Raw genomic sequence first — 12,196 nt, 5'->3', positions numbered from 1 at the left:
GTCAAAGTTACTAAAGCAAGAGTGTTGTTTGTGTGTGTCTGTGGTTTACGCAGTTCTGGCGCAGGCAACATCACATGGGCACTACGTGCTTTATACATTCACCCAAGCTGCACTGTGAACAGCTTGATGCGAGAGGCTGCCCTCATGTGCGGCATCTTGGCATCTGCTGCGCTCGTATCTTGAGACACAATGTAGGAACTATACTTGGAGGCTGTGTAAAAGGCTTGCAAATTTGGCCTTCCCATGGTAATATTTGGCAGAGTACCACGTTTGTAATGTGGTTCAAAAAAAGATTGCCTTAATTCATTCCGCTGGCCATGGCACAATAGTTAATTGAGGATTTAATCAGGTGTTGCCGTAAAGGTTACATGCATCTCTAAGCATTCACAACTGCTGCAGTGATGATGCACGTACAGTATTTTTGAAGTAAATGTAAATTCGGTATAAAAATATTGCGAAATGTAGATATCAGCATGTGTGACGTATTGAAAAAGTACAATACCCAATCCATCAACCGTGGTCTATCCACTGCTGGATGGAGCATCACCATCCCTCGCGGTTTTGCAATGCGGCAAAATTGCCCTTCGTGTTCACAAAGGTAAAACAACAAAACCGAACTGGACGTGTTAAACGGTAGAAGATGCCAAACACTGATTACTGGCCAAAAAAAATAGAAAAATAATTGAAATAAATGATTGCACACGAGTGCAAAATGTAATTCATATTTTTTCAAGATAGGGGAAAAGGAGAGGGATGGGTGGGGGGGGGGGGGCTCAGGTTTTTTCTGTAAAGTCACGAAGGTAAAAAATTAAAATTAATAAAAGTAAAATAAAAATCACAACGTTTCGGAGGCAACACAAGCTTCCGTCTTCATTAGTTTAGCGTACAGCCCCATACACTCATCTGAGACATTTGAGAGGCCACGTGACAGCGACGTCCCATCCCCGTGCCCGTACACCCACCCACGTGCGTGCGTGCGTGCGCGCGTGTGTTTGCATCTAAAATGACCAGCGCATTGGCAACTTGCAGGCTGGCAGAGCCGTCCTCTCCATAGCGCAGCGACGACGCTCTGAGCTATTCATGGGCACGGGCTCGCGTCCTGGGATTGGATCCAGCGACAGGCAGTCGGGCTACAAATACAAGCGCTCAAGGGATGTTCTTTCAGTGACCGCTCCGTAGCAGTTAATGAGTGTTACCTTGTGATTTGTTTTCTTCCAATTATCAGTGTTGGTTTTTTTTCTCTTCGTATAACATTTGGTACCTTGGTCAGCACTTTGATTGATTTCATCGACTGAAAAATATTGTCTGGCTGTAAACGTATCTCAACCGAGCTTGGTTTTCAAACTGATTTTAAAATAGCATGCGAAGCTTTTCTACAACTCCAGGCTGTTTTCATGCAAGGTAATACCAGCACTTGATAACCACACCATGAAACTTGTATATGGGTTACTTATTTGTTAACAGTATTTGGCTTTTTACGGTTCTGCGTCATTAAAAAATATTTTGCTTGATGTTAAACTGTTTCATGTAAAGGGGCACTCGGGTTTTAGTGTGCATATGTACGTGTTGTGAGATCGCAGCTGTGGATTTAACCTCGTAAAATGAAACTTGGATACACGGGTTAAAGGAGCAACAGCTACATGCTAAGACGTGTTTTTAAATAGCCTTCGCAATGATTGTTCCTTTTTAACATAATTCGTTATGGATCTTATTTTAGAAAATGTCAGAAAAAATCAATGGAAGGCGAATGTTATGATAATGAAAAACTATTCGAATGAATATCAACAAATCAATAGGACTACACTCATAGGAAATATATATTTGTTAATTCTTAAAACAGTTTTTTATTGCAGGTTTTACAGTATACGTAACCAAAAATGCCTTGAATGGTGATGTGTGTGTACACTGCTTTAACACCAATATTATCCATAATAGAGATTTTTGGGTTCGATCTCGTAAATATAAATGTGTCGTTAAACCCGCCACCACCGACACAGCCAATTACTAAGATTTGTAACGTAAACAAAACATGTCAATTCGTACTAGTTCACCACACGGGTGCTTCACGACAAATGTATAATTACGTGACCTAACCCAAACAAACTGTTGTGTGTATGCTGTACATGACAGTTGTTTCCGGAGAGGGCTCTTTGAAGCATTTTAATGTTTTGCAGGCATAATATATTTAATACATCGACGTGAATTAATACATTCAAATATATTCAAGTAGTTGGTATCTTTAGTAAAAAAAAAACCCAGAATAGTTCTGCGCGGACTACTTTAGTAACATGACGAAACATTTTGACGACCCTTTGTAAAAAAAAACACATGCTTAAAATTACCTCTATCCGAGTGAAACATCTTTTTGCCCCATGTCGACTCCGTTGATAGGCCAATACGCCCCCGCCACCCCCCCAAAAAAAGTATTAACCAATTACATTTTGATTACTAAGCTATTATAAACGACAGCAAGGGCATTACATTAATTGCTTCTTGCATAATGATGCCACATTGCAGTTAAATGATGACCCCGGAGATTATGTAAAGAGAAGGGGGCTGCTGGCTGCTGTGGTATTGCACCCAAGTCTATCGTCAACTGGATCAAGCCCTCGGCTCCGACACGAAGGGTCGTTGTAATGGACTTGGGCACATATAGCGGAAAGACATTAGGCGTGCTCAATATACTGTGCTTGAGCACGGCCTACAAGACCTCCGCTAAAGGGAGCTCTAGAGAGTCCCCGTGTAGAGACCGTATTTGGCCTGCTGTTCCACACTGGCCAGACATCATGGAAGAGGTGGGAGTTCCCACACCTTTACCCCACCACACTGGACCTGCCAATCGTCTCACTATAGTGTTCACATTTAAGAGACTTGCCCAATATTTCAATTGGGAAAGGGAATCTAATTGGAGACCAGTGTGCTAACCATTACACCATGGCAGCTTCCTCTTATAGTATTTTAAGATATACGTGTTACCTTTCTTATATTACAGTTCTTTACTTTTACATATCAGTATACTAATAACAAAAGTCAATCATTTAGAACCGCTTTATCAACAGATGTACGCCTACCTGCCATATGCCGTGTCAGTCACGAGGATTTTTTTTATATATACCAACCGTACCACACTGGGTTGGTGAAACGGGAGCCCAAAACCAATTCATATATCACTCGTCACTGGCGTTAGCCATGACTGGGAATCAAATTTAGGGAAAAGGATTCTTAGCACAGTGTGCTAACCACTGTGCCACCACTCCTCCCAAACCCACACAGATGTGTATATATAGTATTTTATATAATGTACAGTGCGGTACTTGCATGTACACCTGTGTACATCGTAAGGGCCTTCCCGCTTTGATCACACAGCATTTGCGTCCTACATCCCATCATCTACAGTAGCAGACGCTCAGTCACTTGACCACTGAGAAATGAAGAGCATCCGAGGGGCAATGCATAGTCAAAATTCCATCTGTAAGTACCTGTTAAGAGATGAAGCACAAACCAGTTCCTTTGTTCTAGTCAGGGATTGAAGCAGCTTCCAGTATTAACTGCTCGTGACGAGCACTGGGTTTTTACAGAATGTTTTTTTTTCAGTACAAAGTCTTCCTTTTACAATGTTGGTGTTTTCTTCCGGCAGGCTCGAGGAAAGGTATGGGTAAGATAAAAAAAAGTGTTTTTAATAAACGTATGTAAAAATATACGCAAGTAAAATGCTGCGTTATTTGATTGTTAACTTTATGGGTCTCATTTAGATTCAATAAAGCCTTTTCTCAGTTTTTAGCATACTTTCGTACGTTAAAAAGATTGTACGCTTGCATGTGAAATGTTTAAAGGTGCAGCCCTGTAATTTCTTGCCTACGCCACTGTTAATGGAAGGGGCTGCCGTACGGGGGGGGGGAGATTTAGAGAGTCCCTCTAGAGTCCAGAAAGAGCTCGCTACTGTTCCCCCGCTGGACAGACATGGTGAAAGAGGTAGGGGAGTGCCCACACTTTACCCCACCGCATGCATGACTTGCCGATCGACTTAACTGTGGTCGTACTACCCATTTATACTGCTGGGTGAAATGTTTAATGAGAATGAATTATAGCCGTGGTTGCCTGTCTTTGTGTGTTGCGTGTGTGTGTGCATGATAGCGGTGGTGGTGTAGCGGTTAGCGCGCTGCGCTACGAATCCGGCAACCTGAGTTCGATTCCCGCTCACGGCCACCAACACCAGTGACGATTATCTGAACTGGTCCTGGGCCTCCTCTAGGTCAACTCAACCTCTAATGAGTACCTGGTGCGGTGTGCAAACATCGCCACTGGGGAGACAAAGGCAGTCTGGCGTGGCGCTGGCCACCCACCACCTCGTGTGCCGTGCCAGCCTTCATAGGTGCACGCTAACAGCACTTGCCCCAACAGTCTGTGAAGGCTATACTGGTGATCTTTGTCTTTGTGTGCGTGATAGGATGTACCCTGCCAACCTCTGCAGCACCTCTGTCGCATCATGGAATGTCCCTCACTGCAACTGCTAAATAGGCGCATCAACCACAACGAACAAATTTGGGAGCTGGCTGGATAACACGAGAGAACGCTGTACTAAATCAGCAGCACCTTCCTCAACGGCATCTAGGAATATATCTTCCCCATTTTATACTGTTATTGAGCTCTGTGAGTTTAGCTTTAAATTGCATAAATAGTTATATTGAATTACACTGACTTGATTTAGTATAAATATATTAATCGCTGGATCATTTAAATGTTAAAAGTAATCCCTTTTATTTAAAAAAAATTGAGTTAGCAGACGTTTTCTAACAAAAAAAGGAGAAAAGAAATACATTTAATTGCTGTTTGGGCGTTTTATTTTTAAAGGAACACTATAGAAATATTTTAATACACTTCCTAGATCGTTATTTGAAAGTTAAGTTGGAATCTTATGTTATAAACTACTTTTAATAAAACCTCAAACTAAATCTAGCAATATCTGGTCTTGGGTGTTAAAAAAATAAAGATTTAGTCTAAGTATAATTATTATCACTTGTCATTACTGTAATAATAAGTGGACTCCACTTACTGGAATAAACACTCGGACGAAGATTATCTTTCAATAATAACAGGCTTAGAACCTCAACAATTTAGCTTCTGGCTTTGAACATCTGAGAAGTAGAGCGAGTCAGTGCCGACAACTGCAAAGTTGCGTTATAATCCCAAGTCACTGTAAGAAATCCCATCGCCAAGATGATGCTAACAGAGTACATGTGGATGGTGATCGTTGGCTTCATCATAGCCTTCATCCTCGCCTTCTCCGTGGGCGCCAATGACGTGGCCAACTCGTTTGGCACGGCCGTGGGCTCCGGCGTCGTCACCCTCAAGCAGGCCTGCATCCTGGCCTCCATCTTCGAGACGCTGGGCTCCATTATGCTGGGAGCCAAAGTGGGTGAAACGATCCGCAAGGGCATCGTGGACGTCGACCTGTACAATGAAACTGCGGAGGTGCTCATGGCCGGCGAGGTCAGCGCCATGGTCGGTGAGTACTTTCTCCACACGCACGCGCTGCCCCCATTTCAGCTGCAGCTCCTGCTTAAACTTAACTATATTTTGTCAATTTTATCAGGTCTGATCCACTGAGATATGAAGCTCTGTTTTCAGAAGTGGCCTGGCCACAAATGATAACCCAACGGAAGTGGCTTGTGGAAATTTATAGCAGCCAAATACTCTAAACGCATGTTGATTCTAAATGTGGAGGGGAAAACCGGAGGACCCAGAGAAAAATCTACGCCACCACGGGGAGAGAGACACGCACACTCCAAATATACAGGCGTCAGGGTCGGGATCGAACCCACAACCTCCTGTATGCCAGGCGAGGTAGTTAACATCTCGCCACTGCGGCGTCCTTACTAATATTGTGCTTGGTCGACATAGGGTCACGTCGCGCCCTCAACCCTAGCCCTTTACTCGCAAGCAGTCCATCCCTCCAGAGCTGTGAGGCCCATGTCCAACTCCGTCAGGTGTGACGAGGCCAGGCAACTGGGCACTTCCAGTCGCCACTTCGTCTCACTTCCCCACCTCGACTTGACACCGAGGTGTCGGGCGGCATGGGCCTGGGGTGTTTTGTTGGCATCCACCTGACATGGCTGAACAGCAATGATCGCCTCTTGGAAATGGCGCAAGGTTAATTTGATTTTTTTTAGAGGTTGATATGAGCTGTTAATGCGTAGGTCGGTTCACAAAGTTAGCAGCAGTCGGGTTGGGAGAAATATTAGCATTTGAATGGGGACTCATCTGGTTTTTATTGAAGGTCTAAATTTTATATTTTCACTGTCAGCTACTTCATAATTTACAGGTTGTGTGTATGGAACCTTAAAAGCTCGTTGTGTTCACTTATATATACCAAAGCACTTTATCTAAGTTGTTTTTTGTTTGCATGTGTTCATAATTCCATACTTTTAATATCTCAAAGTTGAATAGTAAACTGTTATACGTTTTGATTGGCTCATTCCCCATACAGAGACCCATTTATTCATAAAAAGAGTGATGGCAATTGACTTATCACTGGGATTTTATTTTTTTAATCAGACATTACATTTATTAATCAATTATCGATGGTAGTGCTGGGACAATGCCAAATGCAATGACTTTCCAGTAATCCTTCTTCACCGCCACCTTGTCCTACAAAAGATACGCCACGCTACATATTATTTAATCGCAACGCCACCCAGAGATTCGATGAATTATCGCTATTAAGGGTTGCGCTCTCGATTCAAGAATTGATCATCCTCTAAACTTGGGGTGAATGAGGCGACCACTGCCTGCAACGGGGAGTGGGGGGGACGAGATCTCCTCGCATATGGCACATACGAATTAAAACCATCGATTCTTTCAAGCATGATTTTATTCATATCGTCAGCTAAACGAATCGATATTAATTGCCGAATTGATTAACTTTTTACAGCCCTACTAAAGAATCTTATTAACTGGAACAACACAGACGCTTTTCAAAAAAATATGTATTCCTGCACTTCTGTCACTGGAACGTAATTTACATTATGCATTTTGACCCCACCCTTATGCAATCTTTACCATTACACAAGCGGCTGTGGTGATTGTAGTAGATTGCCTCTCTAAGTAAATGATTTATATGACAAGGCTGATTCACCAAAGTCTGAAATGTTTACCATAAATATTAACGAACCATGTTATAACCTCAATGGTACTGAGCTTCCCTAGGCAAATGACAGTGCACCGATGATCAGATGAATGATGATCAGAGGAATGAGGACGTTTAATTGTGTTTACAGTTGTATGGTAAACTGGTCTAATTAACTTTATTGCAAAACAGCAAAAGGATACATTTTGAGTGGCTGTAAATTTCTCCAGTGAAATCTGTAGTGGAGCTTTGTTATTCTCTCCCTTAAAATCTAATTTGTCATAAATGTCACATTGAATGTATACGTATAGGAATAGGGCACACTCTTGTTTTTAATGTATCCTGGTGCTCTTAATAACCGTCGTTGTTTAGTCAAATTATAATCCTCTGCAATTAACATTTGGACAGAGGGCTTTAGGTTAAACATTTGAAAATGGATTGTGTTGGGCCACACGAATAGCAGTTTGAGAAGTCCTGGACTGAAAAAAAGTCCCTACGACTGCCTTGTTCTGATCTGCCTTGTTCTGATCTGAGTCTCAAGGGTGAGATTTTCACCAACAGGGCTATTGTTCAGCCTTACCTAATTACGTTTCCTTAATTGCAGTGCAGTATGCGCCCACGATTAGAAACACTCGAGACAGGACACCAAGGCATGACAAGAATTCTGTTATGCATCCTGGTTATGTTAAGCTCATTATGGTTTTAATGAGGTATTATGCTTAAATGTATTAAAGCAAATGGGAATATATTTTAATGTTTGAACTCCTGTTTTGAACAGTGATTTGAATATGTATATCTATAGCGCTTTGCCAATCCACTGCTAGATGAAGACCTCTCCACACTGTCTCATTCATGGGGATTGCTTGCCATACTTCTCCAGAATGAGCTCCGCTGTCACTCGTCACTGATATTATCAGTGGCCAAGAAGTGAACTCGGGTCGCCAAATAAATGAGTGCAGTGTGCGAACCACTGTGCCATCACTCTCTCCCTGATTAAACCGTACTGTAACAAAACACCACTCTAAACGGAGGAACCCATAGCGCTAGTAATAAACTATAACGGTCTGAGGAATTATTCATCGACAGGTTGTTTTCCTTTTGGTCATGTGGATAATCTATTTATAAATATATTCGGATTTTTATTTCAGAGAAGTGCGTCCAATTTTAACAGGACATCCAATACGAGTACAAACAATCATTCTAGTTTTTTTTTATCGTCAGATTAATTTGATGTAGGAAAAAAACTATCTGACAACTTGTTGACCGAATTACACGCGTTGCTCAAATATAGTTATTTATGTTTAGAAAAACATTCCACCATTTTTTTTCAGTGTGGAACTAAAGGGACCTGTGGTTGCTTAAACTTTCAATTTATCCATATTTTTATCGCACGGCGGCTAATTAAATATACTGAGCCTGGGATTTGACTTGTATTTGCTTGATCCGTGCAGTTTTGATGCATGGCTTTGGTGTAGTATAATTAATTTCTGCTGTATGCTTGTGATTGCATTAATGTATGTATGAAACTATGAGGGCAGCAGATCAGTGAAATTCAGCATGATTTATTGAAATGTAGCTTTGCTAATTTGTTTTCCCAATGCAGAGACATATTTCACTGGTATTAAATTCGGGCAAACTTCAAGGTCACCCTTACAACACAAATATATTTCCGAAAAGGTCCAGGCTACAGTGCATGTTACGTTACTAAAATATTAAAAAGCAATTTTTTCGGAATTTATTACAACCATCGATACCACATGACGGCATACAAGTCACATATGGGGAAAATAAAATAAGAATTGATGCGTTTGCTGTGCGAGTGGAGAAAGGACAGGTTCTGAAACAATGTGACATCACAGCGACGATCGTGTATTACAATGAAGTGGCTGAACGCATTGGGTTTAGATTTGCTGTGCATGAGCGTGAGCATAATTAACTTCACTCGCGTCACGCGTTAGTGGCTGCATGTTGATGAGCATCTGGGCGCAATAACATTGCAGTGACTGTCTGCAACCATGTGTCTCTGCTGCTGCTGGGGGGCAGTCGGTCTCCCTAAATGGGCTGTGCTCATTCTGTGGAAGAGGCGTACATGGGACTATTTTTTTTATGATCAGTAAACATTTACTCGATGTATTTGTGGATTTTTATTATTTCATTTAAACATGTAAAAAATATGTATCTTAACAGTTCACACACCTAAGACATGCATAGCTATAGGCTCTGCATATAGACTCTGCCTATAGCTATGCATGTCTTAGGTTTTGCTGCACTGTTGTGTTATAAAATGCCAACTCTTATTGCTTGAGGTCCTATAACTGCCGTGCATATGCTCAACCTCCCGTAATCTTTTTGAAGCGATTTTTGTTTCATACTGAGAATGATGGCGCTCTAGACTGGATGAACATGAATCTTGTTTCTTCTTCATCGAGTCGAGGGTTCGCCGAGCCACCGTGTTGGGAAATTACAGTGCTTGTTGTTTAAAATGTAAAGATTACACGGTGCTGTCGAGGTGAGCTCTAGTGGGATGAATGGGGAGTGTCTGATGCCGAGGAGGACGTGGGCACGAACAATCGCTTGAGCGGATATCGGCAGCAAACCAGTCTCCCGCTGCCCGGTCCAAGTTTAGCTGCACCCTACATTGAGCATGCAACCTGAGAAGAATGTGAACTGCAGTTAGTGCAGACTGGATACCAACTGGAGTGCAGCTGAGGTCCTTTTAAAAATGCCACCTGAGTCAGATGATAAATCACTTCGAGTTAACAGTTCAAGCTGGCGTGAGGTGGGGGGGCCCCTTTCCGAGTCACGGTTTGAAGAACAGTCTGGTTACTTCGAAGGCACGCGCTAACGCACGACCTGTTTGAACACGGTTAACCCGAGCCTTTTCTTTTCGTCGCTAACTCGCATTTCAATCTTAATTTTGCGGTTTGCGGCCGGCGGAGGTATGCTTGAACCGTAAGCGTGTGTCGAGTCACATGCGGCCACCTGCATATATAGAGATTGCTGTGCTCTGAGAGCACCGGCACCATCCCACACGTGGCCGGTCACGTGGTCAAGTACGCACGTGCTCTCGGTGCGTCGGAATTGTCGACACGTGTTTTATTATCACACGCAACTACATTGCCGGCATTATCAGGGTTTTTTTTCCAACTGCCTTACTCGTGATTTTTTCTTTCACATTCTCTTGTGTGCATTGTTAAGTTTTGTCTCGTCTTATGCCTCTGTTTGAAGACGGTCAGACAAAAATTACATAGGGCATTGCGGTTCTGCACTTCCGATCAGCACCTTTGCCTATGTATGGTGCAAAAGAAGTTCAACATACATACGTCCCTAATATAGGTTTTTGGGTCACATCGCGTTATTTATAAATGTGTCGTAACCCTCCACCACCCGACACGGCCAAACAGTACAAAAAATGTGTCACGTTTTTTAAAGGACAAAATAATTCACTTTAGCCCACCAGTGTGTTGAATAGAGAATCAACAGCATTTTAAAATTTGAGTACGACGTTTCGCTGATAATTACAATCAGCTTCATCGGGTAAGAAGAATGGTGAAGCTCTCCTGTTGCTTCCGGTCTTAAATAGAGCAGCATCAGGGTGACGTCATCATTTAATTCAATCTGGTGCAGTGATTCGAGGCAGAGAGGGGGAGGGTATTGTAATTGTATAGATTGGTAATCATTCAATTGTTATTCATTGGTATTTGTTTCCCTTAAGGAATTGTAATTGTATTTCTTTAATAATACGCTTCCAGGCCGCACTAAGCCTGTAGCTGTCAGACCGATTGAAGTTGTTTCTGTTTCTCTCAATTTCAATGGATTCTCTAATTAGTCTTGGCCAGTAATTTTTTTTACTGTTTGGCCGTGTCGGGTGGTGGAGGGTTACGACACATTTATAAATAACGCGATCTGACCCAAAAACCTATATTATGAATAATATTGGTCGCGAAAGCCTACGTGTTAAATACATACGTCCCTCCTCAAATATGTTCAGAATTCTTCAGTGGAGCGCTAATCATGTATGTATGGCTCGTTCGTATGAAAGCAAAGCCATCATACTTAACTGTGAGTTAACTACGGATGATGTAAAGTAAACATTTCAAATTGATTGACTTCTTCCCATTATACTAATTAACATTAATGCAAAACTTCCAAGTATTACCGCACATCATTCATTTGTTTTCTATTCAAAATGTCCATACATTATTTACACAATTATGCCCCTGCCTATTTTACAAGGTTCTTTTTTTTCTCTAAGAATTCCCCTGATGAACAATACAGAATCGCTGCCAGTGAATGTTTATTTTGGATAATCTCGTTACAATTTTATATTTTGACATAAGCATTGGAAATTGGATATTGTGTTAGTCATGAATTGTGACCTTGAGTAGAGGCGGTGCAGCACAGTGATTCTTTAGTGCAAATCCCAATGCTATGTCCACGCACCTCCTAAATGGATATTTACAAAAGAGCCACTTGCAAGCTAACCTTGGTGCAGTCTGCGTCACTCCTGCAATTTAATCAGCATTAACTGCAGCTTCCCTCTCTCTTAGTGCTCGGGTTTCTTTAAAGGAATAACAGCCGTGAACACATTTTTTTTAAGGTGAATTAAAGCAGAGGTGGTTCCTTCTTCATGAGAGAATTCAAGTGAAATTGCGTCCTCCAACGGAAATTAATTTGCGGTTCTTCAATTTCCAATAAAGAAACGCCTTTCTCTGTGCTATAATATTTGTTTGGAACATTGGTACACTCCGTGTACACGTACAAAGCTCTTGTGAATCTGGTGCTTGGGTGAAGGAGTCTTGAAGCCATGTACGTCATGAGGTTTACCTCGCTTGTGAGTGCATAAGGGTGAAGGTGTGGAACATTGAGTTAGTCGAACATTCGTACTTTCGTATATGACAGTTTGGGCTTTTAAAACGTAGTTTCATCTGGTGCATAAATTATTCGCGTGAAAAAAACACAAATTAAAGTACTACAATTTTTATAAATGTATTGCAGAGGTCTCCATTAAGACCACATTCATACAAATTCCATATTGTACTTACATAGAGATTATCCATAATCACAACA

At 41.8% G+C, this 12,196-nt stretch overlaps 1 protein-coding gene across 2 annotated transcripts in view; it reads left to right on the top strand.

The window, feature by feature from the left end:
• The window catches only part of LOC144721667 (sodium-dependent phosphate transporter 2-like), a 70,701-nt gene that overhangs the window by 31,247 nt on the left and 27,258 nt on the right, over window positions 1-12,196 (top strand). The window contains exons 1-2 of one of the 2 annotated variants that reach the window (XM_078599488.1): window positions 1,011-1,401; window positions 4,448-5,506. In XM_078599488.1, coding sequence (XP_078455614.1) covers window positions 5,218-5,506 — 289 coding nt within the window. In that variant the 5' untranslated portion in view covers window positions 1,011-1,401; window positions 4,448-5,217. Of the gene's footprint in view, window positions 1-1,010; window positions 1,402-4,447; window positions 5,507-12,196 lie in introns of those variants that run through there. The other variant, XM_078599487.1, reaches the window with a different exon arrangement.

This window comes from Lampetra planeri, chromosome 12 (genome assembly GCF_965212315.1).
Source record: "Lampetra planeri chromosome 12, kcLamPlan1.2.h2, whole genome shotgun sequence".
Classification (NCBI taxonomy): domain Eukaryota; kingdom Metazoa; phylum Chordata; class Hyperoartia; order Petromyzontiformes; family Petromyzontidae; genus Lampetra; species Lampetra planeri.
This window is presented reverse-complemented; position numbering and strand designations above follow the sequence as displayed.